Source organism: Gavia stellata, chromosome 4, assembly GCF_030936135.1.
Source record: "Gavia stellata isolate bGavSte3 chromosome 4, bGavSte3.hap2, whole genome shotgun sequence".
Classification (NCBI taxonomy): Eukaryota; Metazoa; Chordata; class Aves; order Gaviiformes; family Gaviidae; genus Gavia; species Gavia stellata.
In genome coordinates this window covers 69,113,878-69,139,058 of record NC_082597.1, presented here as the reverse complement: position 1 = coordinate 69,139,058, position 25,181 = coordinate 69,113,878, and the positions used below count along the sequence as shown (strand labels likewise).

At 36.2% G+C, this 25,181-nt stretch overlaps 2 protein-coding genes across 5 annotated transcripts in view; one reads left to right on the top strand and one right to left on the bottom strand.

Annotated features, from left to right (window-relative positions):
* CACNA1C (calcium voltage-gated channel subunit alpha1 C) overlaps positions 1 to 1,990 on the bottom strand; it is a 490,625-nt gene extending 488,635 nt beyond the window's left edge. For all 4 annotated transcript variants that reach the window (XM_059816760.1, XM_059816761.1, XM_059816758.1 and 1 more), the window contains exon 1: positions 1,637 to 1,990. In XM_059816760.1, the coding sequence (XP_059672743.1) occupies positions 1,637 to 1,766 (130 nt within the window). In that variant the 5' untranslated portion in view covers positions 1,767 to 1,990. The remainder of the gene's footprint in view (positions 1 to 1,636) is intronic.
* DCP1B (decapping mRNA 1B) overlaps positions 1 to 25,181 on the top strand; it is a 46,724-nt gene that overhangs the window by 11,923 nt on the left and 9,620 nt on the right. Inside the window, exons 4-6 of the mRNA XM_059816762.1 lie at positions 13,655 to 13,721; positions 15,906 to 16,041; positions 24,472 to 24,600. Coding sequence (XP_059672745.1) covers positions 13,655 to 13,721; positions 15,906 to 16,041; positions 24,472 to 24,600 — 332 coding nt within the window. The remainder of the gene's footprint in view (positions 1 to 13,654; positions 13,722 to 15,905; positions 16,042 to 24,471; positions 24,601 to 25,181) is intronic.

Sequence of the window (25,181 nt, the reverse complement as noted above, 5' to 3'; positions counted from 1 at the left end):
TAAAAAAAATAAAATAAGAAAAACCCCAAAACTCAACCAGAGGAGGAACTGCCTTTTTTGGTTTTTGTTTTTAAAGCAAAATTGTTTGTACTAGTAAGTATTTCTAAATTTATTTTTTCCAGGGCTGCCTTAATATTCATATTTTCCTTTAAACTAAATACAATATATGTTTTTCAGTGGAAATTGTACATGCCAGTTGTGAAGGCCTTAAGATTAAGATAAATGTTTTGATGCTTAAAACCATGTCTCTTTGTCACCCCACCCAATTCAGCACAGGTATTTCTATTCAGACTTTCCTAAAAGGATATTTTTGTTGTTTCTTCCTCAGTCTTCCTTCCCTGAGGATTTGGTACCAGTTGTGGAAGTCTTTGACTGAGCAAAGCAAACAATTTAGAATGCTTTGCATTTGTAAAGTAGCTTTTTGCAACTGTAACTATGATGACTGCAGCCATCTTTTTGCTCTAATTATGTGTTTCTGTTGTGTGATGAAGGTGGTAAAAAAAAAAAAGTGTAAGGCAAAGAAGTGCAGTAATCCTAACATAGGTTTTCAGTTATGTGGAACGATGGAGTCCAATCTGAAAGTCAGAGAAACTATACGTCATGTGAGAAGAAACAGACTAAGGAGCTAAGATAACAAAGCTATGTAGTTTTTTCATGGCTGGTAATTATTTTGTATATGGTGGAATTGTATCCCTGTCCGGGCAAACAAATTGGTAGGAAAAGTATATTGAATAGAATTAAAAGCATGTATCAAGCATCCTGCAGTTGTGGATGACTTTCTGTATAGAATGGAAGGAGTATAATACTGCGCATATCTGCTAGACACAGTCTTTGTTTCCCATTTATGGATGTCAGGATATAAGCAACATATTAGCTTGTCTGGACATTTACTGCTGAGAGTGTACTGCCAGCACTGGGAATTCCGGACATCTTTTCAAGATAAGATAGGCATATGATGCAGTAAATCTCAAGAGTTCAAGTTGGAACAGATAATTTTTTTTTAAGGAGGTTATTTTCATGTGACTACCTGTATACCCTCTACTTCATACACACCTCCTTGTATAGCATAGAATGGTAGATGTTTCCAGATCAGCATAAATATGTACATGAATGCCTACATATTTCTTTTGCAAATGAAAATGTTACAGAGCTAGTTGCTTTGTAGAAATCTCTTACGTAACCCCCTTTTCAGATTAGTCCCTTCACACGCACACATATGCATTTAATATGTCAAGCTTTTGTATGTTTTAAAATTCTTAGCCTCTTTGTCTACAAAAAAAAACCATTTTCTTTCTCGTTCCTTATACTTACATGCCCCTTTTTTTTCCCCATCATGTCAAAGTGGAAGTGGGAAAGCGATGTTCATTAGATGTTCAGAAGACAATATATTACCAAGAGAAGCCGTCCATGTACTTAACTCCACAGATGTGAAAATTACCAGAATTGTCTAAATCCTGTGGTAGTGTGATCACACATACAGGACTTCACAGTACGTTATCCCCAACCATTATTATAAGTTATTAGTGTAGTTTCATACATTATACAGACTGTTCTATTTAAATAGAAAGGGAATACTTATCCCAGCGGTAGATACCAGTACAGTTTGCGTGCACAGAACTGGGTAATATTGTCTTACCTCCAGGTTTGATGTAGAAGCAGTTAAGCTGAGTTTCATGCACCAGCTTCCCCTTATACTTCATTTCAGGTTCTACTGGCTGGTGGCTGGGTAGTGGGTGATACGCTTGCCGAACAAAGGCTTGAAACATTTTAAAATTCCAAGGAGCGTTGAAACAGCTGAACCTCAGTATATTTTCTATATATAGTAAAGGTAAATTCCTTTTGGTCAATTGTTTCTTACTTCAGAGCTATTTTATGTAATAGCCTTGTATAGAAGTTAAAACCAGAATGTTGCTTTAAACTACTGACACCTTGGTCTTTTAATCTAGAAACTATTTTCCAGCTCTTTGAAACCTCTGCAATATCTCTTGCATTATCCTTCCTTTCCTTGTTCTTCACTCCTAATCCTTTTCTTGTCCTCTGTGCCTTATGCTCAGTTGGAGCCTTCTCCTCCCCCTGTGGTTTTTCAGGAAAACTTGGATTGAGAAGTGAAGATAATGGGCGCCATCCACCCGTCAGCTCATCACCTCACCGAGCCATGACGATCTCTGGTTTCTGTATATCAGCACGGACTTCTCTGATAATATCCTCTTGTGTTTGAAAAAAATAGGTTTGTCTAGTAGGGGGTGGACTTCACTCCTGACATAGCCAGAAAAGTTCTCTTGGAATGTGAGCTTGCTCACTTGCACTCTTTTATATGTGTGTGTATATATATAAAAATATTTGTAACCTTTTCTCAAAACATGGAAGATAAATATATGAGCAAGTGTATCCCACAGTGCATATACAAGCTGCTCACTTCTGTCTCGTATTGATTTAATACAAGCTCTTGAGTGCCTCATCAGCTCTCTCTTCATCAAAACAAGCCTTAAATCAGCAGTAAACAATACTTTTCAATTACAGGAGGGAAAAAGAAAGAAACCCTTGTCAAGCATAAGATAGCATACCCTTTAAAGGACAAGGAATGTGTTCTATACAGAAACATGGTGCAACTGTTCCAGTGGAATTACACTAAGGCTGCAAATGCAGCGTTGCTTTCTTGTGTTAACTGGCATACAAACTAGTAATAGCATTGGGCTTATTATTTGCTATCTGCTGTGCTTTAATGATTGTGGCTGCAGCACAGTTGTTGGTTTTGCAGTGCAGAGCTTGCTTTGATAAAATTTAACAAAATATAAAGTCTTCATATCATAATGTATTGCTTAAAATCAATCTTTAAAAGAAAAGTGGATTTTACCTGCTGGTTTCATTATTTTGGACATATACTCCTAGGTCTTTTGGAGCCTGTTTGAGTAATCCTTTTGCATAGCAGAGGTATTATTTATATGAATGAAAACAACCAGAGATCCTGTAGCCAGGGGGAAAAAAATATGTAAGTGATGTAAGACACATGCTTCAGGTCAGAAGTCGACAATAAAGGGACTAGGAAGATTCTTCCTGTGAATCATCTGGTGCTGGTCATTGTCTTAGACAGGATATGGACTTTCAGTTTGAGCTCCACCAATTCTTTTGTCTCTGTCAAACAAACTGCCTTTCTGTAAAATTTCAGTATTATTTGCTTAACAACATACAGTGTTAAATCCTGTACACAGGAATGTGTAGCATCTCTCAATGAAGAGGTTAATGAAATTTCATAATAATTAGAAAAGGAGAGAAATAACATTGGATTTTTATGTAAAGTTTCATATGCCTTCCTGCAGTGCTCCTTTTTTGTTGTTGTCATCTCTCTTCTGTTTTTATTCTGGTTTCTCTCACATGAATATTTTGTACATCTCTTTCAAACAGAAAATTTTCAAATTTGCACTGAGAGAATTAAAAGCTGAAGGAGGGGAGAGACTGAGGAAGTAGAAGATGATTACTGATATGTTTTATTCCTAAAGGATTATGTATGAGCTAGTAAAATACTGCTGACTTCTGAAGCAAAATGAAATATGCACTTTTACTTTCTGTGTGAAAATAATGCAAATGCTGTAATGAAAATCACCCATCGCAAAATTCCGAATTTTTATTTGAATTTAAATGTATCTCTACTCTGTATTCAGGGATTTAAATTTATAGGGTACCTCCCACTGCTGCTATTGTGAAATGTCTAGCTGCTAACATAAAATTAATTTGATAAATGTGGGTTTTTTTCTGTTGGATTACAGGTTTGAAACAAGGAGATGCTTACTGCTTATATTGCATTTTCTTGGTGACAAACTTGATCTCAGGAGTACATTCTGTTTCTCTCTCTGTACATGTACCCACACAGAATTTTTTTCTGTGCAAGGAGGTAGAAAAGTTAGTAAGCTGCTAATGTTCATAGTAATCTGAATACTAACTTCAATAGTTAAAATAATTTTTTAAAAGATACACGAATATGTAAAAAAAGAATTACAGCAATCAAAAGAAAAAAGCGATATGGTAGTTCAAAGAGGTGGTATTTGTATCTTTATGAAAGAAATTACTAAATTGCAACTTTCACAATAAAAAGTAGGTCATAAAATATATTTTAAACTTTTTTATTAATTCTTTAAGATTAAATTTAATGATCCTTCAGTTTTCAAGCATATAAAAATGCAGTGGCCACATGTGAATGATAAAGAGTCCCAGGTGCAGCCATCTACTGAAATTTATCTTGTGAGCACAGCACAAACCTACCCACAACTGGAGTAAACCTATCACTGTTTCCTGTCATTGTGTGAGAACAGTGAAAGTCCTTTCTGAGCCCATGAAATTGTATTGTATTGCTAAAAATCATATGTATGTAAAAATTTCCAATGGCAACTCTACAGATAAGGAGATGTTATTGAAAGCAATGTAATAGCTGACTGTAAGAGAAGGAATGGCTACAGAGTAGTAGAGAAGAACTTTTTAATGTGTTGAATATAACATGTTAACAGGCTGTGGCAAATCAATAAAAGCAAATACAGAAGATACGCTGTAAATATGAACTAAACGTTTGAAATTTCAGGAAGGGTAGTTGACTTTTTACCTTTGCCTATTTCTATGTGGATTTTTAAATTCTTTTTCTAACCATTTCAGAAATAGAGATCGTGTAGGAAAAATGAAGAAATTGCCTGCCTCCAAAATGATGGTGTCTACAGAGTATACAAATAGAAAATGACAAAGTTTATTTTCTTTTTTTTTTAATTCTGTTAATCTTGTGGTATTTCTTAGGTGTTACTTGTTACAAGAACAAGTGTATATATATACAAGCAACTTAGACCTTTTTTTGTTGCAGGTTAAGAACTTAGTCCAGATCTGCAAATGTATTTCCATTACTTAGGATCTGAAGGTATGCAATGAAGAAATAAGAGATGAGATCACAACAGTCAGAATTAGAAACATCATCTGTAGTTAAGGTTGCTTATTTTCCTCATGAAGCCCTTTTTGAAGTTGTTCATAATTTTTTGGGAGTTAAACCATTTGGGGTGACAGCTCATCAGACTGATTATAGTAAAAATTCAGGTTTCGGGAAAAAATAACATAAAATAACATGCTATTGAACACCTATTTGAGGTTAAAATATTCTTCCTTCTTTTTTTCCTTCTTTTCTGTTTTACTGAAAAAATGGCATCGGCAGCATTTGGAAAAGACCTTGACCTCAAACTTGACTATAGCTCTGGAATTAGAGATGTACTTTGACCTTTGGCAGGTACCTCAGAGATGCACTTTAAAAATCCTTGGGAACATATTCTTAGATTTGACTAAATTATAAATGAAAACCGGTCAAATCCTGGTGAGTCCTCTACCAACCATGTATGTCACACACAGTAGAGCAGGTTTTATCCGCACAGGACTAGAAGCCCAGATACTCTACACGGAACATAACAGAAGCTGATGCTTTTCTTAACCTAGTGGAAGGCAGGATGGAAATAAAAAAGGCTGGGAATTGAGAAGGTGAAGGCAACTTTCCTTCCTACTCTTTAAAATAAAAGCGAACTTTTTTTTTGCCTCCAGGTTGGAAAGGCAGTGTTGTCCCCTTCTCCTTGATTAAGGAGAGTTCTTGTTGCTTTTAGCTACTAGGTACGATGTGATGTGCACAGAATCAAGAAAAGAGCGTGGTTTCTAGTTTAACCTCTTCCACTTGTGATGATAGTGTTATGTTAGTGTAAGCTTTTTTGCTAATAGAAGTTATGGATGTATATTTAGCCTAGATTTGTGTAATGGCGTTTTTGTGTTATGTTCAGATGATTCCTGTAGATCAGGGCCTGGCTTCATTTCAGTGCATTGAAGACATGTTTCATGGTTTGCTGTAGAAAGTTAGCAGAGAATATAGAGCACTGGTAAACTAATACAGGTAATAGTTTCAGATATTGAGGAATTATGTTTCTTTTCCACTGAGCCATTCTCTGATGGAGTTTTTTTCACAGGAAGGATGCTTTTCTTGATTCAGGATATTTGGATTTAGTTTTTAGCCTTGCTGCAAGCTTCTTCACTTACCTTTCTAAAGTTGGTGTCTTATCATTTTTCTGTATCAAAAATGGAACAGTACTTTCACCCACCATTTGTTTATCTTAATACCTCTTCACTTAGCTTTTACACTCCTTGAGTGAGACTGTTTAATCATTTCCATTACAAAAGGCAGTGGAGCTCCAGTCTGATGTGGACATTTCAGAAGTCTATTGTGAAATAGTAATGAGAACCACTTGTTATTTAAGAACAACTTATTTATAAGAACAATAAAGGAGTTATTAAGAACAACTTGTTATTTAAGAAATTGATAGTCTGGCATCTACAGACTTCCTGCCTTAATTTCAGTGTCACACAACATTATGATTTAAGGTACTTAAGGGATGTGACTGGAAAACCAGTGGTGGGGGGAAAAAAAATAAATGCGCTAAGCCAGATGGCTGATAATATAGATGTGTCATGACTAAAAATTTCTTGTAGCATCAACAGAATCGGATTTTAACGGAAATCTTGTAAATTCAGTTTGTCTTTGGGCTTTTTCCCAAAAAGTAAAGAACCTACTGATCGACTCTTATATCTGCTGAGCTTTATGGAAATAAACGGATCAATGGGCTTTAAAGTTTCCTACAATGCTAACATATCTTTAACTTTAAAGCTATTTAAGGGACATTCTAGTGAGCCAATCTTGTTTGAGTCTGCTACAGAGTTGATGTTTTTTTCATAAAGAATTTCTGATAAATTTTGGTAAAAAATCTACCTGAAGTCAGGCTATCACAGTAGAGCCACAGACATGATTTAAAAAGCAATCCACCATCTCCAAGTTGTCCCTTTTTTGCTTCATGAAATCAGAAATATTTGCTGGCTTTAACTGGAAGTCTGCAAATTGGTTACCCAACTTTGATGACTGGTAGAAGATGGCAGGGATATTTCAGGGTGCAAACTATTAACAAAAAGTTGTTTCTTGTATTGATTTTTAAGGCATAGTTCTAGGCACAATTAAACAGATGGTGGTGAGGAACCTATTCTTGACTTCAGTAGTGTTGCCAATCTTTGCCTGCTCTCAAACCATCTGCTTTTGGGGAAAGGGGTTTTGAGGGGCTTTTGCATTTTGTTGGGGTTTTTGTTGTCGTGTACTTTCTTGTTATTTTTTTGGGGGGGGAAGGTTAAGAAAGTTGCTTGACTGGTTCCCTTGTCACTTGAATTTGACTGGTCAAGCTGAAAAACAGCTTTTTCGCTCTCCATGTGTGATCATCAGTTTGCATTAACATGTTTCTGAGCAGGGTTCTTTTCCCTTTAATAACTGGCTTTTTTTCCTGCTTGTTCATATATAATGTTTTAAGCGTTTAAATAATGGAAATATTTTCCATCCTTTTCCCTGTCTATATCAAAAGTTCCCCAAGTAGAAGATCAGGAACTTTATCAACGTTTAAATGAAAGAAGTGTCTGCTGATTTCACAGTTTGTTTTTTTTCAGCAGCTTTTTAGGAATTTAAGTTAAACTCATACCAAAATACAGGTTTTGGTTGTTTGAAAAACTCTTACCTTGCTTCACTTTCTTGGCATTTTTGTGCCTGGGACATCATAAAAATTTTGGTTCCCCTCTAAGAACTTCCAGAAATAACAGGATATATGTAAGCTGAATTTCCGTTATTTAGAAACAAATACATTTGGTTTATATATATTTTGTATTGTGCTGCTTTACACAATGTAGAGAAGCAACAGACCTAGAAGTTCCAGTCCTGTTAATGAGCAACATCACTATCGATATAGTTTAATAGGATGAAAATGATTTTTTTTCTAGTGTTTTGTTTTTAAATACCTAAATAGCTAAGCAAAATGTTGTGTTTGAAAGAACTTTAAGGCTGTAAAGAATTAAAAGAAGGCTCCTAAACTAGCAAATACCAAAATTAAGGTTGCTTGTGCAGTCTCTCTTTTTTGCTTATGGTTTTAAATTATGTGATCATCGTCTTTTGCAATAAGAACTTTGCTTCATTTATCAAATAGTCTGAATGTAGTTAATGTAAAAAGCAGCTACTCATTATTCTGGTTTTTCCTCATTACTGATACGCAGGCCTCTTGCTTTGACTGTTATATACTGCTGAAGTTCTGCACTAGGAGCAGAACCATTAATTGCTTTTTTCGTGTTGTTTTCTGTGATACTGATCAGTATAATAGCTAATAACTTGTAAATAAGCTGAACTGTTGTACCTTGCTCAGATTAGAAGTATTATTCTTCCCTGTTTTACAAATTGGGATCCTAGGGCAGAGTAGTTTATATAGAGATCAATTAAATGTAGGGTGTCTGACTTTAAATTACTTGGGCCTAATTTTTCCAATATATTTATCATTCATATGTTCAAAACCACTTCTTACAGACTTTGATTGTGATTATAAGTAGCTGGTGGTTTTGCAGGTCATGCACTCAAATCTTACACCCAGGTCTAGGACCTTAAATCAAACACTGGGAACTGAAACGTACACAGTCAGTGACAGCCACTTAAGATGACATTTCACAACTTGCGTATCATTGCATAATATCTCTGGGGCAGCATCAGAGATGGAATTCAGCTTTCCAATATAGCATGCAGCTGCTTTAGCTGCAGGTTGTTTTTATCTTCTTTCCTTTGTTGCAGTCCTCTCTTGTTTTATGCTGCAGAGCAGGATGTAGGGCTTCAACAGGCAAGTCTCCTTCACTGCTTGAGCCTGAGCAAGGTGGAAGGAACATCATATGCTTGTATTGTAATTGTAAAGACAGTATTGTGGACAAACTGATCACATATGCATTGGAGTAGAAGAGCACAAAATTAACATGGCGTGCATTAATACATGTTTTAAGTTAAGAATTCATAGATTAAAAATTATTATTTTGGGTATAACCTACTTTGGTTCTTTTTTCAGTAGGTCCTGCAAAATGGAGGCTGCAATATTCTAAAAAATACTAGAAAAAGAAATGCAAGCATTAATAGTTTGTTGGATAGTCAAATATTGCATGAATGGTAGATAGCAAAGAGAAAAGATGACCAACACAAATGAGTCTGGCTACCTTGTACGATGTGCATAGAGAAACTACATTTTAATGTAGCCAAGTGTGGAGTTACATATTCAGGAGCAAGAGTCTAGGCCATACGTAGGGAATAAAGTACCTTAAGAAGCATGATATCAAGAATAAAACATGAAAGTTGAAGAATAATTTTATTTATTTATTTATTTTTAATACCAGCAAATGTAAAACAGTTTCTAGGTACAGGGGAGTCTCCAGTCAGTAGTTATGGTATTTCTGTATTTACTTTTACCAAGCTTAAATACTGTATGCAGTCGGTGGAGCAATAGCTTAAAAATAATGTGTTGCAGATACAATGAACCCAAAACTTGATAATGGAAACGTCTATCCAGAAGACAAAAAACTAATAGCTGGAAGTTGAAGCTAGACAAATGAAGAGTAGAATAAATAATCCTAGAGAAAATGCCTTCCTTTACAATAGGATACTTAGCATGAATTATGGAAGTTGATAAGAAATTCTTCATCATCATAATAAATAAATAAATGTTTCGATTTTGAGAGGTTAGAAGTTGTTGTCTATAATTCTGGTAGAGAGCAGCTGTCAGCTTTTGCTTATAAATAGTATCAAGTGCTCTAGTGTTTGTGAGGACAGGAGAAATCCACAGCCAAAAAATGAAAATTGTAAGGCGGAAGCTGTAGAATTGGCTCTGAAGTTGTGATTTAAAAATTAAATAATATACTTCCTGAAATTCAATCACTGAGCTATATTAAGTGAGCTTCACAGATTTTGTTAAAATTTTTCAGTTTTGATTTATGAGTAACCTACCTTTTTCAAATTTTAAAAATTCTAAAGACTGATATCCCTTAATATTTATTAATTTCTAATAGATTATTTAAGTAACATATTTAGCTTATTCCCATTCAATATTAATTGTCTCTTGTTGATTTGATAGCTGCATTATATCATTCTAGTTTTGTGTAATCTTGCTAACATCATAACTTTGGTGCCTTTTTTTTTTCTTTAATGTGATCAATTCATTACTAAATCTCATTTCTTTTAGTAAATTACTTTGGAACTGTTGAAAGGGGATGAATAGATGTGTACCGTCTTGTCAGTATAAAACTAGCTCTCCTTATTGGGCTTTTGTTAGCTACTTTTCATGTATCTGGTTCACTTGGTTAGCAGAAGACACTTGACTTTAATTTGTTTTTTCTTTTTCTGGTTTTTACAATAATCTCGTCTTGGATAACTTTATAGCTGAAGCTGGGCCTAAAAGTGACTTAATGTTTCCTCTTTTGTGCTGCAGTAGAAGAATTTGCTTTGTGCCTCTGCTATTTAGTGATTCATTTTTAACGTGAACATTTTAGTGAAATTACTACTCTACAGATGATAGTTAGATCAGGATTTCCTTTTTGTCAAACATTCTGATGGAGATGGAGGGCGGATAAAAGTAATCTGTTTAGATTTAATCCTGATAAGACATGCAGTGTTTTCATGCTAGCACACAGCTTGTAGTGAAATTTGTATTGTATGTGTATTTAGTTTTTATCAGTGGAGACCGTGCCAGGTTCCTAGTTTGACAGTTACAGTTTGTAATCATCTTAGGTTCTTTTGCTGGTCCTGGGTTTTTATGTGTTGTCATGTACATAAAAAATTTTTTTTGCCATTTTGTGTTCATCATTAATCAAGAAGATGGCCATTGATACACATTTTTACTACTATTATTTACATTTTTGTTTCCTTAAATGTAGATTATAGCAGAATATACTACTGTAGTATGAATTTACACCATGGTTACTCCAGATGATGAGCACCCAATATGAAAACATACGTTAGTGTACTTTGGTGGAAATCTGAGATACCAGGTATCCAAGTTATCACCTTCTCACTGGTACATTGTTCTCCCATGCATGAAAGAGCTGGGAGTACGTTGTGCTGCAACAAATGGAGTGTCTGTGTAATTATTTCTCAGTGTATTTCTGAAGTGTTCATCTGTTCTGGACAGATGGGAGAAGTGTGGAAGGAAGAAGAGGAGGACTGTCCACTTCTGAAAAATTTCACTACTGAATGGGTGAGCTGTAAGCTCAGAGGATGTGGGTTTCAGTCTTAGCTTGCTTTCAGCTGTGCTTCCTAGTCTGGGTTGAAAGTACCATTTGACTGAGGTGAGAAAGTAAGACTGGGTGGGTAAGTTTGAAGCTCAGCTAACATCTAGATTAAAGGTCTCTGGATCTGCAGTATCCTGACTTAAAGCTTCAGTTAAGATGTGATGTATTGTTGGGGTGCTGGTTTGGTCTGGTGGGACAGACAATAATTAGTGTCCATATTCTGTGATCTGAAATGGGTGTGCATTTGTTTGAATTATATTTCAAAATATTAGTTGTAGTTCTGTAAAATCTGAATTGGTCTTTTATGCTGGCAATCAGACAGTTTACTTGTGTTTGTCACTGAGTTGAGGTAAACTAGCTTGCTTCTGCTATTGATTCCAGTCTTTCAATTTTCAATGGCCAGAAGCGCTGCAGTATTTCCATGGGACTGTCAGCTTTCAAATTTATCAGCTATTCATAAATAGCCTATGACATATTTGATCAATTGGCCCAAAGGTGAAGCTGTTCAACCTGTCTTGCATATTAGTGATGTCACCAGCTGTGGCAGACATGAAAAAAAATTGAGAGGATGGAGCAGATGGCCAAAGTTTCATCAATACTTTTCTGCATTGGAGATTCTTTTATAAAGAAAAATCTTGATTAAAACAAATTTGGCTTGTCTGGGGATCTCAGTCTGCTTGCTACGTTGTTGCATTGAAAACTATAGAGTTACTTGTGATACGGACAACAACAAGTTTTCAAACGTGTTTTGTCAGAAGAATGTGTGGTTTTGCATAATAGGTTGGTACTTTTCAACCTTGTGAATGGTTCACACACTTTTCTACAGGTTTGCAGTTTATTATTGGGTGCTTACTAGAATGTGTTAGAATATTAATGTCTATTTTAAATTCATATTTTAATATTAATCTGTGTTACAAAAAGGAGATTATTTGTGCAGATCAACTCTTATGTAGAACATCTGGAGAACCACTGGCGCATATTATGTTACTTGCCTTTTTTTGGGGTCAATAAAAGAAATCATCATCACACTTTTCAGAAGTTAATCATAAAAAGGACTGTACATCTTTTAAAAGTTATTTATTGTATGTCTATAGGATGGCTGTTGGTTTGTGGGTTTTTTTAGGCTTTTCACCAGTATGCTGTATTAAACAGTTGAACCATTTTTAGCTATATAAAAGACAACACATGGCTGAAAATTTGAGGGGGAATGGAGATAAGTATTACACTTGTGTCTTACAAACAGCTGCACATTCATTTTCTTTCCAAATATTAGCAAAGCCAAATTATACTTCGTATGCCACGGGTTTGATTCTGTGGAATTGAAGAAGAGATTGCTTTTGGATTCTGCTAATATAACGAAATATTACATGATCAGGGTCAGTGTTGCAATTGTTTTTAAACAGATACTCACATCCATTTATGCCCCTTTCAAATAAAATCTAGCCCCTACTATGTTTGAAGGCATGTTAGGAATCGCCATTTCTTAGTAAGATTAAGGGAAAACTCTTGCCCTGCAGTATGGTAGGAGGGGGAAGTGGGAAGAAACACAGTGGCTACTTATTTGCTACCATGTCATGTAAAGGGAGCATAGATGTTACACAAGGTTGCAGTGATAGAGAGGGTAAGATCCGTGTTAACCCTTTAAGTCCTTCTCCCTTCCTCTTCTCAGAGCAAATTTGTGCCCGATGTTAAAAATAGGACAGTTGCCCTGACAAGTGTGGACAGATTGTTTTGAGACAGTGTTGTAGATTTATTCCCAGGCTGTCTTACAAGAGCTGTATAACATGGTCATGAGTGGGGAAAAAAGCTCCCTGTTTATTATGGAGGAAGCTGCACTAACTACAGTTCCATTATGGCTATTACCATCATGATGGTTACATTCGCGGTGTGTACGTTTGAGAATCTTGAATTACTAGTAAATTTAAATCTGTTGTTGCTGTGCAAAGCTGCAGGCACTTACATTAGTGGAGGTCTGAACTTAGATACAGATTTTCTAATCCTGGGGTTGGCTACAGGTAATTACTTCTTTCGTGGTGAAAATAATGGACAACATTATAGGAAACCTGCAGGGAGGCAGAGGTGCGTTAGTACTACTCTAACAACTTTGATGATATGTAAGATAGGCCTGAAGGTTGTTGAAAACTAAACAAATCTTGCTTGCTTATATATGCGTGCAACACTACCTGCAGTACACTAGCCACTGGACTCTAATGGATATGATAAGACAACTGGAAAAATTGACAGAGGAGAAGGTTTTAAAGATAAAACCCTCTGGTTTAGTGTTCTGAAGAAAAGGATCAAACACCTCTGCCTTTTTTTGAAGGTTCAAGAGCTTGTAATTTACATCCTTAGAGATATGCCTTTGATCTTTTTTGATTTTGGAGGATCTGAGGTGTCATTTTTATGTTTATAGATGGGGAAAACATAAGACAGACATAAATTTAAAAATTCCTTTACAGGTCACTTTTAAATATCTGCCAGGTAGAATTGCTGTTTGAGAAGATGCTCATAGTTTGTGTTTGATGTGCATTTACAGTGTCCATATATGGGATTTGGTTTTATGATAAGGAAGAATGCCAAAGAATTGCAGAGCTCATGAAAAAGTAAGTGATGGGTAAACAAGACTTTTTGTGCTTTTTTTATGTATGTATTTCTGTACATACATGCACATTATATTACTAGGATGGTCATACCTTTCTACTTTAAACCTATTTTTATAGACTTTGTTGCAAGTAAAATTGTCACACACCTGCATTTTGTATAATCAGAAATAAGTCACTGTATTGCAATACTTTTTCATAATTTGCTGTGCAGCTTTCCAGCTACATCAGAGTGTAACAGTTCATCTGATTTATTTCCTGATGACTCAGATCTGTTTTGAAGAACTGTATTCTTTGGGGTTTTAATATATTTTTCAGTTTAGGGAGATTTTCTTTTTAAATGTTGCTGTTACCTTTTTCCCCCCTATATCAACGTCAGTACGGGCTATCATGAAGGCATACTGTAAATAATACAATTTCTGTGGGTTTTATCCTATTTCTACATCATGGCTGAATCCCTGTTTCTTCATTTCTTAGCAATATGTACAAAATTCACTTTGGTTTTGGAATATGAAGCAAGACTTTCATTAGCTTTGAATTCATTACTTTTATGTACATAATAATATTATTTTATACATGTTATACAATCTTTAATTTTGCAATCAAGTTGGAGATTAAAATTTCAAACAGAACTGTATTCTCAGCTGTATTTTAATCTAACAATATCATGCATAGTTTTTTTTTTTACTGTCACTACTTTGTTCACATGTCCAGAATGGACAGGGCTCATTCTTCTGCTTTACCCTCTGGCTGGGCTAATGATGGGCTTGTTTGCAATGATCCCTTTCTTATGACTATATTCTGCATGTTTTCATGTTTGTTTGGAGGAGGAAGGAGCTGAAGTCTTGCAGATTTTTATCAACATATGCAATCTAAATTTTTTAGAAGTATAATGTGGAGAATATAGTAAAGGGGCCCGACAGGAACGGGCAGAGATTGGATATACCGGTTGCCTGTGGTATATAGGATTGGACATATCATTGTGTCACAATTCTTTTAAGGGACAGGAGGGATGATGTAGAGCCAGGTCTTTGTTATCCCAAGAAAAGCCATGGGAGGTGGATACAGTCAAGCTGACAGTATTAGGTACTAACAGAGCGCAATGCAAAGGCACTGTCAGACCTGTTAATCTCTCCTTTTCAGGTCATCTGTCCCAGTCTTAACAGCTTCTGTAGCCAGAAGCATGCTGAGGAAGTGACATCAATTTTGATTGCCAAAGTTACCAAGTGCCCAAAAGCCCATTTATGTGCCCTGCAGTACAAGTCCAAACAAGGCTCATCCTCGCACATCTCGATCCATAGCAAAGTGCTGTAACTCTTCTACCACTATGTTCCAGATAGGATTTGTTATAAAATACTGTATGGGAAGGTAGTCGTGTTTCCTCTATATATCTTTTTAAAGTACTACCTGCTGCTTTTCATTTTGCAGTGACAAAACATTGTGAAACAGAGACTGTGACAATGGTGGGGGGTTGTTTAGGGGTTTTTGTTGGTTTTGCGGTATAGCCTACAGCTCTAAAGTGAGTCAGTTGTGACCCAAGAAGTAATTGATGGGGATGAATTTACAGAAATAAGCAATAAACCCTGGGAAACCCAGATTTTTGACAGCTAATTTTAGTTAACTAACTCAAGTTTCAGTTGGTGGTGATTAGGTACTCTCAAACTGGTAATTTACTACAATAAAAACTAGTTTTCAGAGGATTCATGCTATTGTAAACCACATGTAGTGGTTTATAATAGCAGTGTTGCATATAGATAAAAAATACCCTGTCGCTCAGCCAATTGGCTGCATGTTTTAATTCTCAGCATTCTACAATAATAATAAAACAGCTGGGGCAGGAAATTGGACATTTGCTAGTAGTTAATGACTGATTTGTGGGTGTTTGCCATCCTCCACCACTAGCAGAAGTGAATAATACTATAAATTCCCTGCTCCTTCTGGGTATAGATTCCCTGCTCCTTCTGGGTATAGAAATTGTGACTGAGTTACAGAAATTTTAGTCTAGAGCCTAGTGTTTTAATATAGATCTTTTAATAGAATTTTTTTTTTACACATGCTTTAATGTAGGTGGGGGGAAAATGAAAATATTTGAGTTTTGATTAATTACTGTAAAGTAGTTGTAGTTAAACTTTTTATATTTTATCTGGTTTTTGTTTTGTATATTCTCCTCTCACCTCCAACTTTCAGCCTAACTCAGCAGGAACAATTCAAAGCACAGCAGGGCACGGGAACAGGAGTGTCCCCAATGATCGTGAATTCTGCTAATAACAAAGAAGTGGATATCTTACGGATGCTTACCAAAGCCAAAGATGAGTATACCAAGGTGAGACTTGCTGTCTGTAAAAAGAGGACATTTCTTTTTGGTGATACTATGATACCAACTTGCTCACGATTCGTACTTTAAAACAGAAAAGGTTTGGTTTGGTTTTGTTTTTAAATAGTTTTACTCAAAGTGAAACTGATTTTGGACAGTGTGCTCTCTCATTTTGTGTAGAAGTGGCTGGTAGAAAAGTTTTGTCAGAATTTGCTAACAATTCAAAATAAATTAATGCCATCAATAAAAACTTCTGAAAGGAGAACATGTATATGATTGATTATTTGTTGAATGCTAGGAGGTAAGAACAAGTATAAATTGGCTTTCATTTTGACCCTTAGAGCTCCTATGCTTATTGAGTAGCACCTGGAAGTTGTGTCCTCTTTCTGGGTAGAATATTCAAACCTGCTAATAGTTTCTGTGGTTTGTACAAGTAACTTCCTTGAGAGAAGACCTTTAACAGTGAAGTTACTGCTTTTAATTGTGGTTGTTAACTACTTTCAAACACTAGTGGAAGGAAATGGAAAGGTTGAAATGTAGTATGATTTCAGCCCATGTGCTGCTTTGGTCTTCTGAGGCTTCTAAATAAAGAAGTAACTAATGGACTAATAATGTTCTGTATTATTGAGCAATCAAAAATGTTTTACTTCGGGGAATAAAAATCTAATAATTTTAACTATTCATATATATGCTGCAAATTGTTACAGAGCCTGCAGGTTCCTACTGCTGTTTCCTGTATTTCAGATGTATTGTCATACAATAATAAAGCTCTTAAGTGTTCTGAGTCTAGAAATATATATATCTTAAACATAACCAATTTAAAGAGAGAAAAGTTATTTTTCTGAAATGTGGCTACTGATAAGATCCTCAGAAAGATAATAGCAAACAGTTTGAGTTATGGTGAAATGTAGCCCTTTTAGTTGTGGTATAGCTTCTTTTGAAGCTTAAGACCTTCATATCTTCTGTAATAGGGATTGAATGTATTATAGTGGACAAACACCTCCAAAACCTGGTATCTTTTCTATGTTTTAATACTGAATCAGTATCTAGTCTTGGCATAAAAGAGTGTGATTTGAGATATTATGAAATGTTTAAGCAGTTTTCATTAAATAACACTAAAAATACTGTAAATGGAAAACTGGAAAAATATTAGGCTGTCTTCAGATTCTATGAGAAGGAGGTAATAAATCTTTAAAAGACTTACCTTCCATTTCTACATGACCACACAGAAAATCAAGACAAAGGAGAAGAAATTCTAGAAGATCTGTTGTTTAAATAATAGGGTTTTGAATTATTTTCCCCTGAAGATAAGAACTTTTGCAAATTTGCCTCTTACTTCATTGTTAATCTTTCTGCATTTAAGTGATTGCTAAGGAAATAACATGAAACCTTCCTCTTCATCTGGGACATGAGTATTAGGAGTCTCTGACCTCTTAAGAACTGGATATGTGGGTTTTTTCTTCTTTTGTTAGTAATATAAAATTAGGAAGGGTGTGATAAACAAAGGCAGTGATAATCATTTTTGTATTTAAAGTCAATATATTTCACAGCAGTCATGCTTTTTTGGCTGCTTTATGATACCTACATCCTTGCCAGGGTATGTCTTGTGACTTACCATGCTGATATGCTGAAATCAGTTATGAAATATGTTGTTCTCCTTTTTTTAATTCTGTGTGGTTTTGGAGAAAATGGTGTTTTAAAGTGTTGGGAGCTGTAGAATAAGAACATCAATTTTCAAAGTATCAAAGGAATTCTGCTCAATTTTTAAGGCCTAGGATGAATTTATTTTTTTTTAAGAGTGTAACTAACTTTGAAGGGTATATCTTATTCCCAAATTAAATTACACATTTAAAGGTTAGATGAAAAATAAAATACATAGCCACACCCCTCCTTTTTTTATTAATGGAGCTTTAAGTTGCTAAACCATTAAAGTATTTTTTTGAAAAACATACTTCTAATGCATGCTTGCCTTTTCGTGCTCTCTGGTAAGAAGAAGTGGTATTAGCAGGCCTCATAATGATAGCTAGGGAGATTAAGAGTTGAAGAGCTGCTAGGGTACAGAACGAAGCATGACAAAATGTTTTCCTCTTTAACCACTGTGCCTTGTCTTGTACTACAAGACAAGCTCTGGTTTTAGCTCTGTGCTGTACAGTTCTTCTACACCATCTACCCATTTAATACACCGTCTTTGATCTATTAAAGGTTAGATTAGGTAGACATCCTTTATCTGGTTGATGTGCCCCAAATAACTGAAGCTTCCTTCTTCATTACTTCATTACACACAACCATTTGATAAGAACATCGTTTCTGGTGGTGAGCAAGTGTGGCCTCTGGGCTTCTATTTCTGTTCTTTGACTGCTTCTTCACTGTCTTTCAGCAAAATGTTCCAATGGTATTGCCCTGCCCAAACAAGAATATAGTTTCTAGGTTTTCAGGTGCTTTAGCTTTTGATTTTTTTAACTGTGTGAAAGACTTGATAGTAGGATCCAGAAGGCCTAGCTTTCCTGAGGGCACTGTGCCATACTCAGCCTGGACGATGCAGAGTGTGCACTACTATTCTTAAACAATCTGAATTGGTTCTGTATGTCTCGTTTGAGCAGGGCTCTGACTGGAAATCCTTTCTGCTACTGCTCTTCTTTGAGACAGTTTTTGTCCTCCTTGGCCCCTCTCTTCTGCAGAGCACCTTGTACACCGTCATGTGACTGTTCATTAATGTCATCTTGTGGCTGCTTTACATCAGCTAGGTAAAAATCCCCAGTTTCCAGGGCTTTTTAGCTCTGCGCTCAAGCTCTGACAACTTCAAAACTTCATCGGTTTCAGCATAGCCATCTATCTACAAAGCTCTTCCAAGTTCCATCAGGTCTTCGCTGACCTTCTCTCCTAGTATCAGATCTAGCGTCTTCTCCTTGTACTTGATAGGTCTTTGCAGCTCACGTCTCAAAGTCAGGTTTTTACTGCAGAGCATGAGATTAAGATGTGACATGGTATTTGCTTCAGGAGAACGGCAATACTGAGGTACCATGCTTGTCTGTTGTTTGTTTCCTTTGACAATGTTCTGTTCAGCTTGAGCTTCATATTGTACAGATAGACTATGAAATCTCACAACACAGAGCAGTTGTTTCCCCTCAGATGTCTCTGACTATAACAAACTTGCCTAAAACATCCTAAGTGGTGGTCTTGTTCTTTTTGATTGACATTCACCACGTATGTCTAGGTTTTTTTCCAATGTTCCTTAGCAGTTCTTTGACTTGATCTTAGAACCTTTTGTTTTCTTATGCGTCTTTTGTAGGAGCATAGATTTGAACAAGACACAGGACTAAAGAACAGACCTGTGAAACAAGACGTAGTAATTATCAGATGTCGTAGCTGATGAGTACTCTTGTGGTTCTACCACTAAAGAGCATGGTGACATTTCTTTCATGCTACTTTTTGCTGTTTGATAATGATGGCATCTGATATCTTCTCTACCTGTCCACCTGACAGTTGCTTAGAATGTCATGCTGGTGCTTCTGATTTATTCATCAGCAATGCCATGCTACCCATCTGCCAAAATTACCTTATATTCTGAGCTCCGGTAGTTACAGATTCCTTTGAAATCATCACAGGCTTTTTTTCTCTTCAGCATACTTCCCTGTATTTGATACCAGCCTACTAGCCATGTAATCGAATCATGGGAATGATACCAAGTCAGGTCAATGTCATTCTTTATAGGCCTTTGTGTGTACTGCTGTTCCTTTTGCTGAGGAATTTGGTATGAAAAATACTCGTATAGTGAGAACTCTGTTAAACTCTACTGCTTCTCCCCTCATTTTTCTATGCTTAGTTCTGTGATCATGTGGAGTATAAAAGTGGAATCTAAGGTATTCATGGTTTCTGAAGAAGTCAGCCTATTAAAAGTATCCTGGACAAATAAGGGCCAGATGGATTTATTTAAATTCTGCAGAACTCATTGTGAAATGTGCAAGAATATGTTATCCATCATGTTAAAGAAAAAAGTTTAAATACACGCTTATATGTTTTTTGCCCAAAAAGCTATGCTGAAAAATAGAAATAAGAAGGAGAAATATTGAAGAAAAGGCAGCATCCTGTAGGAAGAGAACAATTTGGGAGAAAAAAAGCTATTTCATCTTACTGAAGTGGGTTTTTTGGTCTATGTAGTATCATAACGGGTTAGGATCTCTCCAATCTAAAAAAGAAAATGATCTTCATTTGTTTTCAAATAGACCAAATAGGGACTACAGGAAGCACTTATTTGGACTATGAAAAAACTTTAATCTGATAATCAACTAGGTAAGATGCCTAATTGTCATTAAGTGAATGAGAGACAACATAAGTCACCAGTCAGAAACTGGGTGGGGAAAGTGTTTTAAGAATAATTCAGTCATTTGTCCTAGTGTATTTAAAATTAAAAAAAAAGTTGATGAGGTTGCAGAAGGCTCTGTACTAGGACTTCGTTGAGGGTCCATATGAACTGCCTGGAAATGATGATAAAATAAAGCTTGTTGCAAACAAACAAAAAAATAAGTTACTCAAATTCAAGGGTAACAACACGTAAGCTCGGAAGAACCTAAGAAAACAATTTGCTTGAGCACTGCATTGATAAAGGTAACTCAGAGCTAATAAATGGAAAGGAAACTTTTCCTTAGTGTAAAAGCTTTAATAATTATGTTAGTGTTGTAGGCTTGTTTTCTACACTCTTTTTTCATGAGTTCTTTCTGTTATGATTTTTCATAGCAATCCATTCATAACTATTTTAAATATGAATTGCAAAGCAAATCTGAAACTTCAATTAAGTGTAGATCAAGTGCTTCCATTAATCAGGCTTTGAATCATAGAGAAGGGAGGTAAGCATGGGCTAGCTTTAAAAGAAAACTGTTCTGCTTACCATGAATAGTCTTTGGACTTAACTCTTTATTTGAATTTTGGGATATCTTTAGTCATCAAACTTGCACTACCCTGTGAGATGGGTGGATGAGATACTACATTCTGGTAAAATTATTTCTTTGATTTTTTTTTTTTTCCCTTTTTTTCAGAGAGGGCAAAAAGTGTAGCTGAGTTAAATATATTTACATGTTGAATGTGGCCTGCTCAGATTAGCCATGAGGCACTTGCTGTGTGATTTTATATTTAAATGAAATTCACTTTTTCTGTGAAGCTCTGCATTATTGCCAGAGTCAGTACTTTGTTCTTCATGCTTTTTCCAACCTAGTGCTAGAGGAAGTTTCTCACTTTATGCAGTAGGGGTATAGCAGGAAGAAAGACACAGGTGCTTGTTCTTTCTTCAAACTGAGAAGCTAACCACCCTATGGCATGATTGTCTGTGCATGCTTTGAAGTTATTTGTAAGAGCAACATTCAAACTAAAAATCATAATACAATAGAAGAAAGCCAGGTACATGAGTGGAACTACACTTCTACTATGCAAGATCATGTCTTCAGAAATTCATTGCAGAAGTCCTTGATTGTCTAAACACCCACAAGATGATTTTTTCAGCAGAGACTCACAAAATCATTGAGATTGGAAGGGACCTCTGGAGGCAGTCTAGTCCAGCCACCCTGTTTACAGCAGTATCAGCTAAAGTGGGTTGCTCAGGGCCATCTTAAGTCAGGTTTTAAATATCTCCATGGATAGAGACTCCACAACCTCTCTGGGCTACCTGTTCCAGTATTCAAACATCTTTGAAGTAAAAAAGTTTTTTTCTTATGTTTAAACAAGATTTTGTGTATTCTATTTTTTGCCTTTTGCCTCTTGTCTTCACTGGGCACCACTGAGAAGAGTCTGGCTTAGTCTTCTTTATGTCCTTCCATGAGGTATTTATACACATTTGTATTATATCCTGAGCCTTCTCTTCTGGAAACTAAGCCTCTCCTTGCTTGGCAGGTGCCTAAGTCAACTTCATAGATTTTCAATGAACTCACTCATGTGTGTCTGCATCTTTCTTGTGCTGGGAAGCCCAGAGCTGGACATAGCACTGCAGTGCTCAGTAGAGGGGTCTAACCAGTGGTCTCACCAGTGCTCAGTAGAGGTGAACCTCCCTTGATCAGCTGGCAATGCTCTGCCTAATGCAATCCAGGATGCTGTTGGCCTTCTTATGCCACAAGGGCATGTTGCCAATTCGTATTCAACTTCTTGTTCACCCACGTCCATTTCTGCAAAGCTGGTTTTCAGTTGGTCAGCACCACCCTGTACTGCATGGGGATATTTTTCCTCAGTTTCCCTTTGTTGAACTTCATGTTCCTCTCAGCCTATTTCTCCAGCTTCTCAAGGTTCCTCTCAATTGCAACACAACCATCTGGTCTATTAACTACACATTCCTGTTTTTTATTGTCTGCAAGCCTGCTCTGCCCCATCATTAATGAAGATGTTAAACAGTATTGACTCCAATGTCAAACCCTGGGGTACACCACTAGTGACTGGCCTCCAGTTGGACTTCATGCCAAAAATATTTTGAGTCCAGCAGATGAGACAGTTTTCTATGCACCTCACTGTCCACTTACCTAGTCCGCATTTCATCAGTTTGTCTTTGAAGATATTATGGGAGACAGTGTCAAAAGCTTTGCAAAAGTCAAGGTAAACAATATCCACTGCTCTCCCATCATCCACTGAGCCAGTCATCTCGCTGTAAAAGGCTGTTAGGTTGATCAAGCATGATCTCCCCTTTGTAAATCCATGCTGGCTACTCCCAATCACTTTTTTGTCCTTAATATGTTTAGAAATGGCTTCAGTAGGAAGCCATTTGTTTCATCACCTTCCCAGGGATCAAGGTGAGGCCAACAGGCCTGAAGTTCCCCAAATCCTCGTTCTTGCCCTTCTTGAAGATAGTACTGATACTTGTTTTCTTTCAGTCCTTGGGAACCTCCCACAATTGCCATTACCTTTCAAAAATAAAGAGTGGTGTCACAATGAGAGAGGCAGCTCTCTCAGCTCTTACGAATGTATCCCATTTGGTCCCATGGACTTGTGTATGTCCGTTTTGCTTAGATGCTACCTAACCTGATCCTCCCCTACCAAGGGTAAGTACGTCTTCATCACTCCAGACTTTCCTACCAGCCTAAGGGACCTGGGATTCCTAAGGACAAATTTGCAAAGAAGGCATTGAGTACCTTCTAGAGCCCCTCCGAGTACCCTCGAGAACTCACGCTCTGTTGTACTGAGCAGCCCTGGAACCAGTGTGTCTTTGTTTACTGTTGTGGTAGGTGTCAGAAATGGATTAAATGATCAGTTTTGTACATTTGAGCATGGGAGTTATTTTCTCACCTAACACATTTGTATCCTAAGGCATTTGTCTTGGAAAGTTCTGGAAAGGACACTGGCATTTTCATAATCACACAGCAGTGGCTCTGCTGTGTGTCTATATGGTGGTCTGTCCAGTCCAGAGTTCTGTCCCCAGTAATGCATGAGACTGGGATCTTTGGAGGAAAGAATGAGAAACCAAAACTGATCATTCCTTACCTAACCATTAGTCTGCGGCATAAAATTTAGAGCCCGTCAAATTCAGGTAATTAGCTATGAATATTCTTGTTAGATAGGATTAACTTTTTGTTAGATAATTCTTTTAAAAACCTTTCTAGTTTCAACTGTATCAAGTGACAATGACTTCTAATATACTGTTTTCTTTTCTACTGACAATAGCATTCCTTGTATATCCATTGCTTTTTTAGTTTTATTGACTATATTCTTATTTTTTTGTACAATGTAAATAAGACCATCTTACTCACCTTTTCCTATTCCTTTTATTATTTCTCTTTCATGCAGCATTTTCTGTGCATTTTTTCTGAATTAAATTATGTCCTTCTCTCTTCCTATGTCAGTCATTCCATGTTCCTGATCACTTTTAGTCATCTGTCTCTGCCCATCTTTTTATAAATATTGTTATTAATCCTGTCATATTTAATAAGAACAAATACTAATTCTACAAATTGATTAAATCTTTATTTATTTTTCTGCATGGGTATATGCATCCTCCAAGTTCCCACAATGTGGAATATTTATGTAAAAGAGTTTGAGTTTTTAACAAAAAGCATTTTAAATGTTCTTTATGGGCATTAATCCTTCATGTATCTAAACTACTTCTAGCTGCCTACAGATGCAGGAAAAGCATGTCTGTTGCTTGGTTTCCAATGTGCTTTTTTAATTTTTTTTTTTTTTTTTTAGTTCTGGAAAAGTAGAAGGTAAGAAGGAGAACTGAGATTTAAATTAGAGGGAAGCCTCATACTCAAGGCATCTTGGAATCAAGTGTTTATTTTTATGTATGCTTTGTAGGTTTAGAAAATGAGGTTGCAGTTGTTCTAGTTCTTTAAATAGCATAACATTTCATAATCAGTGCTGCAACTAATATTTTTAGTTATTGAGTACTTGGCTATGTCTGGATTGTACTATAGTGGAGAACTATGGGAAAAGGTATTGTCCCACTTACTAAAGAATACTCTTCTGTTGCAGTGTAAGACCTGCTCAGAGCCAAAACAAATAACCAGTTCCTCTGCAATCTATAACAACCCCAACCTAATCAAACCAATTCCGGTGAAGCCTAGTGAAAATCAGCATCCACGAATATCTCAGCAAAGCAAGGTACAATGTTTTGTGTATTTTCTGTCTAGTGCTGCTGTAATAGACTAGCCATTTAGGAATATTTATTTGAATCAGAAGATCAGTGCAAGGATTTGAGGTGGAACCACCATAAGGAATTATTTTAATGAAAAACTAATCCGTTTTATAAAAAGCCCCCAAGCCCCCCCATATAATGTGGAAGCACGTAAATTACAGGCATACAATCCTGATGCAAAGAAGTACTAGTCTTTCAGTTTTCAGATGCTGCTTTCATCACAAGCTGGTCTAGTCAATTGCTGGACCACATTTTTTGTGTTCTTTAGGTGAATTCAGTTAATCTAAATAAAGAAAAGTCTCTTGATATCTCTTTAAGCTAAATCACACTGCAAAATCCTAAAAACTGAATTTAGTTGTGACAGGGAGATGCAAAAAAAGCGGCCCTACTTCACACAAGGGGAGATTTCTGTCTCTTACTAATATTGTACTGATGGCTGAAAGGGAAGGTGCTCTTTCATGGTATTTAAAGTGAAGCCACTGCTATCTCTCAGATTCACTGGTTTTCTCCCACATTAGCAGCTTGACAACTGTCGTCTTGCCCTTCC